At 40.5% G+C, this 16,584-nt stretch overlaps 1 protein-coding gene across 1 annotated transcript in view; it reads right to left on the reverse strand.

Moving 5' to 3' along the window:
- Positions 1-13,849, reverse strand: part of LOC122397753 (plastin-1) — a 39,600-nt gene extending 25,751 nt beyond the window's left edge. The window contains exon 1 of the mRNA XM_043397134.1: positions 13,490-13,849. Coding sequence (XP_043253069.1) covers positions 13,490-13,540 — 51 coding nt within the window. The 5' untranslated portion in view covers positions 13,541-13,849. The remainder of the gene's footprint in view (positions 1-13,489) is intronic.
- Between the last annotated feature and the right edge of the window lie 2,735 nt (positions 13,850-16,584).

Consider the following 16,584-nt stretch of genomic DNA (forward strand, 5'->3'; position numbering starts at 1 on the left):
TACATCAACTCTGGCTAGGAAACGAAATAAAGAGTAGTGAAGCTTAAAAATTTTAATTTTTCAAAATAAACAAATTCAAACCAGGATAAACAAAACGTTACAGAACAATTATTTTCACGACTGAAATATTTTTAGTTGCAAATAACGATTGCAAGTGACCTCAACTTTTTTTCGTCGTCGATAAGCATTATCGTGGAGGGAAAATTTCGATTGCCCCTAACAATTATATTAATGCTATCTATTTTACTCTACTTCTCCCTTTTACGACTCGTTCGACGTTATTGATATTAGTCAGCAGTAATTTAAATTAATAATAAAACATGAACCGTAACGAAAAACAAGAAATGTGGTTGACAAAAAATATTTAAAAATTTGATCTATGATGCACGATTATTATCTTCAATGTTCCTAACAATTATACTAATGCTATCTATTTTACTCTACTTCTCCCTTTTACGACTCGTTCGACGTTATTGATATTAGTCAGCAGTAATTTAAATTAATAATAAAACATGAACCGTAACGAAAAACAAGAAATGTGGTTGACAAAAAATATTTAAAAATTTGATCTATGATGCACGATTATTATCTTCAATGTTCCTAACAATTATACTAATGCTATCTATTTTACTCTACTTCTCCCTTTTATGACTCGTTCGACGTTATTGATATTAGCCATCAGTAATTTAAAATAATAATAAAACATGAACGGTAACGAAAAACAAGAAATGTGGTTGACAAAAAATATTTAAAAATTTGCTCTATAATACACGATTATTATCTTCAATTTAAATACCAAATAATTTCTCGTTAAAACTTTAATTTGTGAGTTTCTCCATTTTTGGGCGTCCAAAGTCTCCCTTCCATCGACTAAGAAAACACCCTGTATAGATTTCTCGTGAACGTTTGCATTTGGTATTCCATCAAGGTACCACCGCAAAAGAATATTCCCAGTATTCGATCGTTGGAACACTCTCGACTGGTTTCTTTTTTATACGATATCGACTCGCCAAAATCAAGATACAATTTAATTAATCTCGCCGGACGTTGTATCGCTGGAATACGCAACCATTATCCGATCTACGATTGACGTCGCGTACGATCTCAATTGGAGAAAATAATTGCCTCCTTTTACCAATCGTCGATCCGTCGATCCCGTCGATGAATCGTTGCCTTATTCATGAAAATCCATCGACGGATCGATACGACGCGAAGAAAAGAACGTTCTCGATATCGCGTTTGCCCGTTCCTTCGAAGGAAGTTCGTTTCGTCGGGTCTTATCTCCACGCTTGGCTCTCCGTTGCCCCGCCGCGGAAGGATTAATTATAAATACAGAGCGTAATAAGGAGCTAAGCGTGGGAACCGAACCGGCAAAGGACGTGTGTGCGCGCACCGCGTTTGCTGTAAACACACGCGTATTTATGTGAGAAAAAAGAGCCACGAAAAGCCATTTTGATCGTCTGGGAGTCGAATTAATAACACACGACCGCCTTTATATCAGGCAAGGTTGGAAACCTATCACCAACGAGGCCATTGTCGCCCCGTACAATTGGGGTCGACGTCTTTAATTGAGAAAACGAGCAAAAAGAAGCACAATTTAAACCGATTTCTGCGGTAATAAGGTGAGAATACTCCGAGACAATAGACAGAGAAAACGTTCACGATCATTGGTAATTTATTCGCATTAAAATCAACCACTAAAAAGTTCTCCGTGGTCAGTAATGAAAACATTCAAAGTTAAATATTTGGAACGATCGAAATTTCTCATTATTTATTGCTTTTAATTCTGCTTACGATAAGAGGAAAATTTGATTTCATTTCTGGCTTGCAATGAGTTTCAATAGAGATTAAACGGTATTAAATACATTTATTCTCGTGTGAGCGCGAGGGTGAAATTTTTTAACAGATTCTGCGGGAAAAGATCAATGAAAATTGTGAAATTATTATTTTCCAAGCGTGCGAGATTTGTGAAGTTAATTGCGCCGATAAATCCACGATCGAAACCCCTCGCAACATTATTCAAAGCCACAAAACGGCGCGTCAACCGCAATTCATACACGGAACACTCATCGTTCATGAACGTCCCGTTGTTGCAAGTCGACGAATCGCGAACGTCAAACAAATATAAAAAAAAAAGAAAATTAAAACGCATCGGCCGCCGGCTGACACCATTTACGATTATTCATTGTCTCGACGACTGCATTCCTCGCGAATAGAAACCGTCGAACGTTTGTCGTAAATTCGTTTCATCTACGAAGCCTCCTAACGACGATTCGATTAACAGAAACAAAGCCTGAAACTATCGGGATAAATCGCTTATCGAAAACCAATCTATATGTACGACGCGCCCCAATAATCCTAGCAGCGATTCTTCGAGGAAAAACGAACTAGAAAACGTGGAATAAAATGTCCTTTCTTTATCGGGGAAAACAATTCCGTGAAAGGACTTCTCAGGACGTTCTTGCACAGCTTCGATTTTAATTAACGCTAGAACTACCAAGTCAGAATGACCCATTCGTAATTTCTAATGAAACTTGTAAAAAATTTACTCCACTGAATTTTTGAAAATTTATCGTAATTTTCTATAAGAGAAGGGTGTTCGACCAACCATGGGAAAAATTTTAATGGAAGATTCTAGAGGCTAAAATAAGGCGAAAATGAAGAATATCAATTTGTTGATGGAGGCTTCGTTAAAAAGTTATTAATATTTAAAGTTTCGATCGTACTGAATTTTTTTCTCGAGAGTGAGTAGGATTTCAGGGGTATGTCTGTTGACCAAAAATGATTGTAATTCTCCCCTGAAACTGAAAATAATTTTTTCAGGGCGATTTGAAATTTTTCAATTTCGTCGAAAAATTTCACATCTTTTCGAATTTTTTTCTCGAAAACGTGTAAGATTTCGAGGATATGTCTGTTGACCAAAAATGATTATTATTGACCCCTAAAACTGAAAACAATTTTTCTAGAATGATTTGGAATTTTTCAATTTCGTCGAAAAATTTGTCCAACCACTCGAATTTTTTTCTCGAAAACGCGTAGAATTTCGGGGGTATATCCGTTAACCAAAAATGATTGTAATTGACCCCTGAATGTGAAAATAATTTTTCCAAAACGATTTGAAATTCTTTTTTCTGTCGAAAAATTTCACTTTCTCGAATTTTTTTTCTCAAAAATGCGCAAAATTTCGAGGGTATGTGTAATAACCAAAAATTATTGTAATTGTCCCCTGAAACTAAAAATAATTTTTCCAAAACGATTTGCATTCTTTTTGTCGTCGAAAAATTTCACACCTTCTCGAATTTTTTTCTCGAAAGTGGGTAGGATTTCGGGGGTATGTCTATTCACCAAACATTATTGTAATTGACCCCCACAACCGAAAATAATTTTTCCAAAACGATTTGAAATTCTTTTTTTCCGTCGAAAATTTCACACCTTCTTGAATTTTTTTCTCGAAAGTGGGTAGGAATTCGAGGGTATGTCTATTCACCAAAAATGATTGTAATTGTCCCCCACAACTGAAAATAATTTTTCCAAAACGATTTGAAATTCTTTATTCCATCGAAAAATTTCACGCCTTCTCGAATTTTTTTCTCGAAAGTGGGTAGAATTTCGAGGGTATATGTAATGACCAAAAATGATTGTAATTGACCCCCGCTACCGAAAATAATTTTTTATCCCCCATTAAAGTTTTTCCCCGGGGATGGCCAAACACCCTGTATAAACACTTATTTCCATTGCATTATATTGTATTTCTTCGCGTATCTCTCGTTTCAATTTCTTTGGTACAAATAAACACACTATAATTGTAGTTCTAGTGTTAAATAAGTAACAAAGAAACGTTGAGGAAAAAAAGATCGCTGGTTTTCAATCGCGGCTCGAAGGAAATTGCGGCCACCCCAGAGAGAAATGAACGACCCGACGCGAGAGGTCGACGAGAAAAATCGCCAGACCGATCGCATACTCTGCCTGGAACCATCCGACGGCGGAGATTTTCTCGCCATAAAGGCCCACATTCATAGACGAGAAACTCCCTCGATGGAAGTTCCAGGCAGCGGTTTTTCGCGCAAACAGGAGAAACATTGTACGATAGGAAGTCACGGTGAATGCGAAACGGGAGAAATCTATGCCGTGTAACGAATATAAATCAAGCCGTGCAGGGCACGACGACGATTAGCAAAAACCGGGCACGAGCAAACAAGGCTGCAAACGTTGACCGAATCGTCGAACCGAGAATCTCGCGGGACCGATTCGAGCTGGAGAGTGTATCGGAGTCGAAAAACCGTGGTGCAAAAATAACTGCGCGCGAAAAAATTAATTTCTGGTTCGGTTTGGGTCCCGTAACAGTTTTTGTCGATAAAGCACGCCGTGCAGCGATCGATCATACTGTCCAAACTACGGCTGACGCGGATGATCGATGATTTTTTTTTTGCTCGAACGAGGACACAAGTGGCAAGTAGTTTGGTATTCGGAATATGATTAATTGGCGAGTTGAAAATAAAAACTGTCTCGTAATTTATCGAATTAACCCCTTGCACTACTCTGAAATTCGGAAGTAGACGTGCCTAATATGTCGACGGAATATCGATATTTACGAGTTCGAGGCTGACTCGTGATATTCAAGTTTGACCTATAAAATTTTCATCGCGAGTCAGACTCGTGAAAGTAGTGCAAGGGGTTAATAAAACTATTCTTTGAAAATGAAAAATCGAGACACAATGCGTGCAAGGTGTTACAGGTAGGTGACGTACGTTTCGAAACGTATTTTTAAGCAGTCGATCGCAGTCTACTTGCTATTCCAGCGACGCGCGATTGCATAATAATCGCGACACGCCACTGTAGCAACGGCGTTGAGCAACAATTTGAACAGAACGCATTGTTAGCCGTAAACGAGCTTTTACTCCGACACCGTGCCCTACATGGCCGTGCCGTTTGGAGAAAAAGGAGCTAGCGGCGGGGAGCAATTAATCGTCAACGTTGATTACGACTGGATTGCGACACGCAGATACGCCCGACGAATACGCTTATCTCGAGCAATATTCGCGGGACAATATACAATACGAGGCGGATTGTCCTTGGCTGAGTCGAGGAAACGAGCAAAGTTTAGAAGTCGGCGATAATTCGTGGAAGAAACAGAGCGACGAGACTTTGTTAATTCTATTAAACGTCCGGGGGATTATTCGACGGCACGAAGATAATGGGAATTGAAGATCAAACAATGTAAGGCAATTAGACGATGTACGTTTGTCCTTTGTGGATTAAGAACTCGCGATTTCGAAACAATGAATGATAAAAGTGGACGGTTTATACCAGCGACTGAAGAAAAAATTTCATTCACGACTCGAATGATTTGTACTTCTGCACGGGTATAAAAATGCTACCGAACGCGACCATTATTTCGCATTTCTGCATTAATTTCACGCTCGCGCAGCTATGAAATAGTTCTGGTTCGAAGCCGCGATCTCACGGTACCTGAGAAACGCTCGATGCATGAAATATAATAACAAATTCCGTGCGCGTTGCGCGAAATTCTAATTGCTCGATCGTCATTTGAAATTTTAAAAACGCCCGGACGCCGTGTGCCCGTTAAAAAATAATCGAAAAACCGTCCGATCGAGTAGTTTTACAACGAAACGACTGGCTTAGCAACTTCCCATTACCATTTCCACGCAAGTTAAACGCTCGTTCTATCGCAAATATATCGAATGACCAACTAATTTGCCGCGAGTGTACTGTACAATGGTCTAAATAATCTCCTTAACGTCCTGTTAGTCTCGTGCTGATAATACGAAACGCATTTGCACCGAATTAAATAAATTAACCGATAAAATAAGTGATCCAACGAACGGTTAAGAGTCGAGAACGCCGTGTTCAAGATTCAGTTATTTAGTAACTGTTGCTACGGTCAATTCTGGGAAATGTAGTTTTTTTAATAAATTATAAGGATTATAAGATAGAAAAAAGGCATAATAGAGATACTGTGATGTTTCTACTGTTCATTGTGAGCGTTCCACTTTGGTCTACCTACACGATCTATTCCGAGAAAAATATACATTTTCTACGCTTGGTAGAAAACCAACTTGTTTTTTATTATATCGAAGCCGATGGAAGTTGTCTAATATTTAAGAAATAACAAATATCGCCTATTCGAATAGTCACTTATCGTGTGAAAATATGTGTTCTCAATAAAGATTAAGTAACACAGGCATTAATTGTCTTTGGATCGAGATAAGTCTCGCAATCTTTTCAGCACAAATATTAGCACAATGTCTACCTGATTCAGTGCCTTTAACCATTTTAATGCAATGTGTAATGCATTTGGGGGCTTCGAGAAACGTAATTTCTTTGATAATTAATAATTTTGTTTCGTTTTGATGAAAATATCCGAATAAAAGCATTCTGCGCGCGAAATGCACAGTTCATTTTCGATTCTGCAGAATTCTCACCCCTCGATTGTTTTCAGCGGCGTGTTTTTCTTCCCCACTGTGAGCGAAATCGAAACCCGGACCCACCTAAACGTAAGCATTTAATTCTCGGTAGAACCCGTGGTCGATGGTCTATTTTTGTTCTTCTGTGGAGGACCAACAGCACGATCTCCGGACGAGAAAAGAACGGCACGTGTCGGGTGCAGTGTAAGGACGCTTCAGGGGGGCAGCCATAGCACGTGCACTCCTTTTATTTACACCGGGGCATTTTACTAACGCAACTGGAACAACTGGTTCGACAGAAGTTTCGCGAGGCATCGAACTCCCCATCCGTGGACAAGAGCCAGGATCGTTCCTATACGTAGTAGCCTACTTTCATCGATGGCCACTTCGACTCTTACTAATTCCGATTTCAGACAAAAGAGAAACAGAAAAAAGAAACCATCCTACCAGCGTGCTAGAAACGTTCCTCGAAATAAACGTAGAGACGCGCCTGAAATAGTATCGATCCTTTCGACGCTCTCCAAGACGAATTAACGACGTTTCAATTGCAGCAATGATTCTTAAAACGAACCTCAGATCGTGATTCGTGAGTTTAACATTTTTATCAGAAACGTGATAGACATTTAAAAAGAAACTTTTTCCCCGTTCTTCGGTTGTCGACCACAGTTGTAAGTAAAAAAAAAAAATAAAGGCAATTTTGAGGCTTAACGATGTTGCTTGTGTATTGTAGTCTCGAATTTCTTCTGTAAAGTGGAGCTACGTATTAAAAATCATTACCGTACCGATGGTTTGGAATTAACGACATTTTAATTACAGCTGAACAAAATAATTCAAGATGGCCGACGTGTTGCTTCTATCAAAGTAGAAAACCAGCACGCAACCCGTATAATGCGAGTTCCTGTAACACGCCGACGATATCGCGAACGCTGACTTCTAATTCGAAATTGAGTAGTATCCAAACGTGTTCGACACAGGCCTAGCACGGAATGGAACGTCGAGACCCGGGTTTAATCTCGAATACCGCGAGCACTTGCCATTCGATTATTCCTGCAAGTTGGTCCCGGCGACATTTTAATTGGAAAGTCGCGGAATGGAAGAAACGCCCAAGAAGACGCGAGTACGATTCCAGCGAAGTTTGATATCGCGTCCCTTTCAGAGGAACGACTCTTCCCGACATTGTTTCTGACGGCTTGACTCTCAACCCCTTGGCGCATCCAAGCGACCGTAATCCACACAGACGCGGGCACCGTAGCGAAATACATATTTACATACACGCTCGAGGGGGTGATTTAGATGCGCTAAAAAGCCGGGTGTGCGCCACGGTTAAAGCCGACGCGACGGAAAAACAGACGCGAGTTCGACGCCGTCGTTTCGAACAAAGATTATACAGGGTTCGACCGTCCCTGGGAAAAAATTTTAACGCGAGATTCTAGAGGCCATAATAAGTCGAAAATCAAGAATGCCCGTTTGTTAAAAAATTATTAATAAAATTTATTCACCTACACGAATTTTTTTCTCCGAAATGCGTAAGAATTCGAGGGTATGTCTGATGACCAAAAATGATTGCAATCGACCCCTGAAACTGAAAATAATTTTTTCAGAACGATTTGAAATCTTTTTTTTTCGCTGAAAAATTTAGGCACCTAATGAATTTTTTTCTCGAAAACGCATAAGATTTCGGGGGTATGTCTGTTGACCAAAAACGATTGTTATTAACCCCCGAAATTGAAAATAATTTTTTCAGGGCGATTTGAAATTTTTCAATTTCGCCAAAAATTTAGGCACCTAGTCGAATTTTTTTCTCGAAAACGCGTAGGATTTCGGGGATATGTCTATTGACCAAAAATGATTATAATTGATCCTTGAATCTGAAAATAATTTTTCCAGAACAATTTGAAATTTTTCAATTTCGCCGAAAAATATAGGCATTTACTCGAATTTTTTTCTCAAAAACGCGTAGGAATTCGGCTGTATCTCTATTGACCAAAAATGATTATAATTGATCCTTGAACCTGAAAATAATGTTTTCAGGGCGATTTGTAATTTTTCAATTTCACCGAAAAATTTAGGCATCTACTCGAATTTTTTTCTCGAAAACCTGTAGGATTTCGAGGGTATGTCTGTTGACCAAAAACGATTATAATTGACCCCCGAAACTAAAAATAATTTTTCTAGAATGATTTGGAATTTTTCAATTTCGCCGAAACATTTTCCGGTCGGTATGAAACTTTAAATGTTAATAAGTTTTTAACGAAGCCTCAATCAACAAACTGGTATTCTTGATTTTTGTCTTATTTTGGCCTCTAGAATATTCCATTCAAATTTTTCCCAGAGGTGGCCATACACCTTGTATCTTATCTTTGAATTGATTTGAACATTATTTATCGATAGTTTTGGCTATCTTTTCAAGCCGAGATTCGAATCGAATAGTGGAATATTTCTTTTATAATACGGCACGTGTAACTATATACCAGACCAATTAAACCATGATCCCATTTGGTCCCAGAATTAAATTAAAAAATTCCTTGATTTCTTTTCGATTCTCTCCGTCGCAAATGGCTCGTTTTCCTTTAATATTTTGTCCCGTCCTACTCGATTACAATTTTCTACAAAATGTTAGATCGAAGCACAAACGAAGAAACGGCTCGCCGGTGTTCCGTAATCGCTTTAGAACTCTTTAGAACGACGAGGACCGCCGCGGCTCCCTTTCGAGCACCCTTCGTCGAGTGCAAATACGAAGCACACCTCGATTACTTCCGCTAACGACTTACGCTACCGAAAAGCAAATCCCACGGAAATGAGAGGGGAAACGCAGGGAGTCTATTTGAACCGCACGAGTGCTCGGAAGAGATAAACTCGACCAAAGCTCTCGTGTGGTCGAGCCAGATCGAGCATTGAAATATCGATGGTCATCGATGGGGGACCAACAATTCCATACAACCGGGAGAATACCGCCATAGCTGTTCCACTTACATCGTATACATGATTACACGTGCGTGCAACAGTCACACGTTTGCGTGTGATCGAATATGACAACAATGGCTTTAGCGTGTTCGTAATTATAAATGATAACCGCAATCGCGTACTCAGCGATAAAAAGTCTGCTATCGTGAGATTTTCGAGCTCGATATCAGGCTAAAAATCTGTCGTATCGCGGGCCAACACCCCACACAGAGCGTATCTCAGGGGTGGTCCCCCCGAGTGTGTGCCCTTCGCGAGTATCTGCGTGCAGTTTTGCAGCAGTGCAGCAGGATACGTCGGAAGGGGTTGCGTTCGCACCGGTAACGCGATCAATAAGATAATTGAAGACTTTCTCGACAATGCCGGCGGAAGGGAGCAATTTCGCCATCTCCCTTGTACTTGAGCAAGGTCATTGTTTTCGAGGGGATTCTCATCTCGTTCCTAAGCACCATCGTCGCATCGTTCGGTTATAATTTGTATCCTGCCGGCTTAAACGCGTTGGCCCCCCCTGACTACGCCGAAAACGAATAAATCGAGGTGAAACCCGAGGACCCGGTTCGCGTGACTCATAAATTGTAAATTCGATCGATGGGTCGGTGAAAGGGAACGAAATTAACGGGAGACAATATTGTCCCTTAATAATTATTTGAACAGTTTCATAAACATATTAATTAAAACGTTCTCAGCGAATGTTATCGACGCGGTTTAACGCATCAAAATTCGCCTAAATGGAAAGTGAGACAAAAATAACTCCATTTTACCAGATTTAGCTTCATTTTTTTCTTTATCAGAGCGGACAGGGAAAATGTTTATTTAGCTTTTTAAAACATTCTTTCGTGTCACTTATCGTGTCCCCCTTGCAGTGTAAGATGCTTCAAAAAACAACAATTTCCAATGAGATCGATTTACCAGAAACTCGAGTGCTATTCGATAGAAAGAAAAATTAATATATTGCTTGATAAGACTGTGCCAACTGCGTTGCTTTAATCGCCAATGTGAAAAAAATTGAAATTAAAAAATATGGGAGTTTGAGAACCACTGATCCCGCCGAATACGTAAAAATCTTCGATGCATGGCAGAAGAACGAACGTGCTCCAGCTCGCGGTCCAATAATTCGATGTATCTGTTTGCTTCGGAACTCCTGGGTATCGGGGGTTCGAATTCTGTTCAATTACCTGTCCCGGCGAAGGTGATACGACGTGCCCACGTGAACAAAAGAGAAAAAACGGATAACAGCCCCCCCAAAAAAACGTTCGTATTTCGATTGGTAAAAAGCGTCACGAGCCAAGGAGCGCATAACAAATTAATCCGCGCCCAATGGGTACAGAGGCGAGGAAAAACAAGCGCCTCGAAACGAGACCGCACGCTCAGTTAATCAACCGTGAAAAGTGAACTCGCAGAGAACAAGAAACAACGACCTGGCAACGAGACACGCCGAGGCAGTCTCCGCGTGCTACGAAAAACCGGTGCACGGTCTTACGATTATCGGGCAGGATATCTTGGGAGGGAATCGTTCGACCGTAATGGTAAAAAGTAATTCGAACGAGCGCAGGTATTCGGGGGACGAGCACGTGCGACGCACGACGATGCACAGTTATACAGAGTGCTCGGTCAACCCTGGGAAAAATTTTAATGGGAGATTCTAGGGGCAAAAATAAGACGAAAATCAAGAATATCAATTTCTCAATTAAGGCTTCGTTAAAAAGTTATTAACAATTAAATTCAAACATTTCAAATCGTTCTGAAAAAATTATTTTCAGGTACGGGGGTCAATTACAATCATTTTTGGTGAATAAACATACCTCCGAAATCCTACCCACTTTCGAGAAAAAAATTCGTGTAGGCGCTGAACTTTTTCGGTGAAAAAGAAATTTTCAAATCGTTCTAAAAAAATTATTACTAGCTAGAGGAGTCAATTGCAATCATTTTTTGTGAATAGACATATCCCCGAAATCCTACGCATTTTCGAGAAAAAAATTCGAAAAGATGTGAAATTTTTCGACAGAAAAAAAGAATTTCAAATCGTTTTGGAAAAATTATTTTAGGTTGCGGGGGTGAATTACAATCATTTTTGGTGAACAGACATACCCCCGAAATCCTACCCATTTTCTAGAAAAAAATTCGAGAAGGTGTGAAATTTTTCGACGGAAAAAAAGAATTTCAAATCGTCCTGAAAAAATTATTTTCAGTTTCAGAGGTCAATTACAATTATTTTTTATGAATAGACATATCCCCGAAATCCTACTCACTTTCGAGAAAAAAATTCAGTACGATCGGAACTTTAAACGTTAATAACTTTTTAACGAAGTCTCCATCAACAAATTGATATTCTTGATTTTCGTCTTATTTTGGCCTCTAGAATCTCCCATTAAAATTTTTCCCAAGGATGGCCGAACATTCTGTATACATAGTCGTTCGTGTGCATAACTGTGAACTATTCCAATATTTGATCGGTACTAGGATAGTCTGCACGAATGTCATTGCTCCTAGGTTACCATTTACATATCACTATTTTCCATTGTAACAGTATTATTATTAAAGTATCATTACTCGAACATTGTTATTCGGATAAGAATGTATCTGCTTGCACTATTTAAATAACACGGATATTGGCAATATGCTTTAATATCACATCTTGTCATCGACGGTTCGGGTCACGCATACGAACGAAGCATTATAGCTTGTTGCTCTTCGATATTCGAATATGTCGCATGCTCGGGAGGCATCTGATCCCTCTTTATCAATATTCAAAAGCAACCAGAAGGCTGTAGACAACGTGCGGGGAGTGATTAATTTAGCCGACCACAACGCTTCGACTCTCTTTCTGGGAACCCTTTATAGGTATACAAATAGCTGATAAAAGGGTAAGAAGATAATCACGCGAGTTTACAAATATACTGTTGGGTCACCGGTGACCGGCACTCGACTTTTTTTTGGCTACAGCGCTGTGGGGGTCACCGGTGACCGTCGACCAATAGTAAAAATACCCGGCGATCAACGTGTTAATGCGTCAGATATTTGACGAGTCTGAAAAATACCCAAATAGTATCGAATATTTGAACCACCAACAATATCACAAGTCCAAACCCAATTCCAGAGTCGAGACTCTGCTCTCGAGCATAACGGTACCGGGACATTTTAGAGACATTTATCAGGACGAATTAAAGCCCGAAATTTCGGTTCCGTTAGGTACGCGACTCCGAAAGAACGGTAATGCACGATAAACGAAAGAGCAGATAGCTCGTGTGTCGCTTTAACGTGTTCCTTTCGACGGATCGACAATAGATGCTCGTTTCAAAACTCGTAAGGAACGTAAATAAACTCGGTAACTGCCGGTAACCTGACCTGTACTTGCAACGGATAACGCCAGCTCGCAACAAACGTACCAGTTAACGGGCTGTTTTGTTCGAACTGTTTAACGAGCATACGACAACACGATGATCGCGTACGAACAGAATGTGCTCACACGTGCGTAAACATCCATAACCCAGGAGTAAAAGTGAAAAGCGACCGGGTCACGACATACGATATCGAGCATAATTACGTGCTCGATCGATTCGACATGTTGATGTTTCGCATCGCCAGCGACTGGTAATGCGCTCGCGAATGTTACGTACGATTAACATTTTTTTTTTTTTTTTTTTTCTAAATAAATTGCGGATGATTCATCCGTTCCAGCCGTACGAGGCAATTATACAGACCTTCGCCGACTCGTTCGTACGATGCATAATTTGATCGCAGGAACAGCAGAAAGCCAGCCAAGGAAATCGATAAATCGTAAGCGATCACTCGTATTTCAATACCGTGCACGCAATCGTGAAGAAATACGACTCGTTGCGATACTGCATAGATTTCAAACTCCGGCAAGGCTTGGCATAAAAAAAGAGTAAACCGACTGCAGGGCGGCGACACCCGGTGTAGTCCCCACGAGGGTGGGTTTCCACGAAAGCATGCTGATAAAACCGGCGATCGATAAGAAGTCGGGGTTGCATACAGTAATGTGCACAACATCAACGAAAAACCACCGTGACGAGCGTGTCGCGACGCGTCCCTGCGCGATCTCTTCGCCGAGGAAACGTAAAAGGAGGTAAAAAAGGACTCACCGCCCGAAATTGTTCCAGCAACTCCTGCCGGTCGTCGATCGCAGTAGCCATGTTGCTCGAATATACTGTAATCCTTTCGTCTTTCCTTTCTCCGCAGTCCCTGCGCGACCCTTCTTACTCCCTCTCCTTCCTTCCTTCCTAGGCTGTCTTGTATACGAGTTGCACCACAATCGTACTGGAAATTGTCGAACACGAGTCGGTAATTTTCACCCGGTACACGCGGATAGTTACAAGAACGGTTACTTGGGGCGTTCTCGCACCTCGCGTACGCGTTTCTGGTCACGACGCGATCACGAAGCAGCCAGACACCGCGGGAACGCGTCCCACTAGCACGGAGTCGGAACGAATACTGAGGCGCCATACACCAAACGGAGCGCCCGCCAGCACCACGGCGAGCCACGGAAACGCCCGACGTATCACGAAGGGACCACCGTCTTGACACCTTGGGACAGGTTCGTTTGGTTCAACGAAAATACCCAGACGCTGATCGAAGTTATGATTCCAGCTTATCGTCTCGGCTTACGAACAATTCTTTTATCTTGTTTACCCTCGCCAATATATTTCGCATCTCGAAGCGAACAAACGTTTCCACGTTTCGTTAATCGTCCTTCCATTACTTCATGTCGTACGATCTACGCGTTCGTTATTTCACGAAGTCGAAACTTTTTGGGTTCTTGTACTTCGGAATCACTTTGGTCGGCTGACTAATGTTTTACGTACCGTCGGATTCCGTACAATAGAACGGACGAAAGCTGCCATTATTTGGAACTATTTCCCATCCCCCCCCCCCCTGGGCGGTTACACGTTTGAAAACCTGAGGGCGGAAATTGTCGTGCTCGACTCACGTCGAGTCGCTCTTTGCGGATGATCTCATTCAACGTGTCGCGAAGTTTCGTGCGCCTCGTACTTACTTCGTAGAAGAACCATAAATTACGCTTCGACTTGCCCTTCTACGTGATCCCATCGTAGCAAATCTAAACACCATAGAAAGAATGGAAATAGCTTTGGAAAAGGTTAGTTCGTCCGCGTTTTTTCGAAATCCCATTTAAAATGTTTTCTCCATATCCTAAAAGACATTCGAACGTACGGTACGAAACTGATGAAAGAACGATACCTTCGATTCTAACCATATTATTCGTAAAAACCATTTCTATCCGCGTGACAGAGATACGAATGCCTTGTACCATGAAATTACAGAACACAGAGTGAAATATTGCAGACTTCCGTGTGCCGGAAATTACATACAGACGTATATATGATTATCCAGGGAATAAAACCAGTTACCTTAAGCGAGCATAACCCTGTTTCCCCCGAATGTAGCAATCTCATTAACACACGACCCAATTCAGAGTAGATTATAGGAAGCATAAAAAATAAATTAACCAAACAAGTTTGTGGTATGCGTTGTTTGTCATATTCAAACCCGATACGAGATATGTAACTTCGACAAGCATTGTTTACTGCTTTGTAAATTCTTCGGTAGCAGATAGAAGCAAAAATGACAGATAATGTAACCTAAAATAGATAGAAGTGAAACAAGAAGGAATAAATTTACCAAAGCAACCGGAATTAGATAAAAAAAGAAGGTATGTGACATTTAAACGATCAACATCCTCATTTTCATAGCTTGTTTTTAAAACGATACGTGTTTACCATTCTTGCTACCAATTTTATCGTCTGAGGATAAAGAATGGTATGCGTATTCACCGCGGTTTCGCCTCGACGTAATTAAAAATTGAACACGAAAGACGCGACACGAACGTTTAACAATCGTACTTCGAGCAACGACGATCATTGTGCACTTTGTCCCTCGGAATTAAAATCGTAAAGTATAATGTGATTAATAACGTGCAATGAGCAAATGACGAAGGTGAAAACGATTCGTTTACATGATAGAAAGACGCAAATGACACTCGCGGGCGTTCGTCTTTGTGTAAACGAACAAAACGAAATGCCTGCAGTGGTGATTCATTTTTTTACATACACATCAGACATATACATCGAGAAGAAAAAATTCTGGTTGACTCACTCGCTCGGACTGATGCGAAGCGAAGTATGTTTCCATGTCTGATTCGATATTAAAATGCATCGTTGGAGGACGAATGGGTTAAACCGATACACGCGATTCCATCGTGCATTTTAAGTGTACCTATCGTCTAAATTGGTACCATACGAAACATGGTTGGAACTCTTACAAATTGACTGACTTATTCTAATAAATGATCGTAATAAAGAAAACTAATTTTAAGTTAGGACATTTTACGATATGAAATTAAATTTCATGAAAATATATTTCGCAAGTTGAATACCCGCGTCTGTCGCTTTAAGCTTGATATCAAGATGAAAATCAATTCTGCGTTCCAATTTTTTTCTTCTCTAACGCCTGAAATATTACTTTTTTGCTGAAAGCCCGTTCTACACGAGCACGAAAATCTTTCTGACCCAACTTGCCCAACTTCCCGTCGTGCGTCGTGTAAACGAGAAATTCACGTCTCCTCCAACTTTCATGTTCCGCCGCTCTTTATTGACATTCTATCTCTCCCACCGGTCACACGAATACGCTTCCACGGGCATCGACCCCTTTTAAATAATGTTACATCACGGGAGATGAGCAACGATCGACTTGTCAGAATTCCTCGGTTTCTAGGGGAATTTTTCTGACACTTCCCTCTAGCTGCCTGCTGGTCCCGTAACGTTGTAAAATCTGTTCCGCGTGGTCGGAGACAGGAATATTCCGATGAAATTCGAAAAATTTCTGTCTGGGAATACCGTGTTCTCGAGACTCGAATACGCGACAATGAGAAGAATTTTATTAAGAGTAATGCATATCACTTTTTCGACGCTATATTAAAAAAAGTTTTACCAACATTTATGCATTAGACTAAAAAAATAATTTGTTACGGTAGCGTTTCTTCCTTTACGTATGGATTAAATAAAAATGAATATTAACAAAATGTGAAATTTTTAATATAAAAAATTTCTATTTTCCATTCAACTGGACTAATGATATTAAAGAGTTGTTAGAAATTTTGACCCAGTTCGGTGTGGAAACAGTTCGTGCGCATCGATTGCAAGCAAAACACAGGTGAACGTGG

Source organism: Colletes gigas, unplaced genomic scaffold (genome assembly GCF_013123115.1).
Source record: "Colletes gigas isolate AHSC1104 unplaced genomic scaffold, ASM1312311v1 Colletes_gigas_Sc00010, whole genome shotgun sequence".
NCBI lineage: Eukaryota > Metazoa > Arthropoda > Insecta > Hymenoptera > Colletidae > Colletes > Colletes gigas.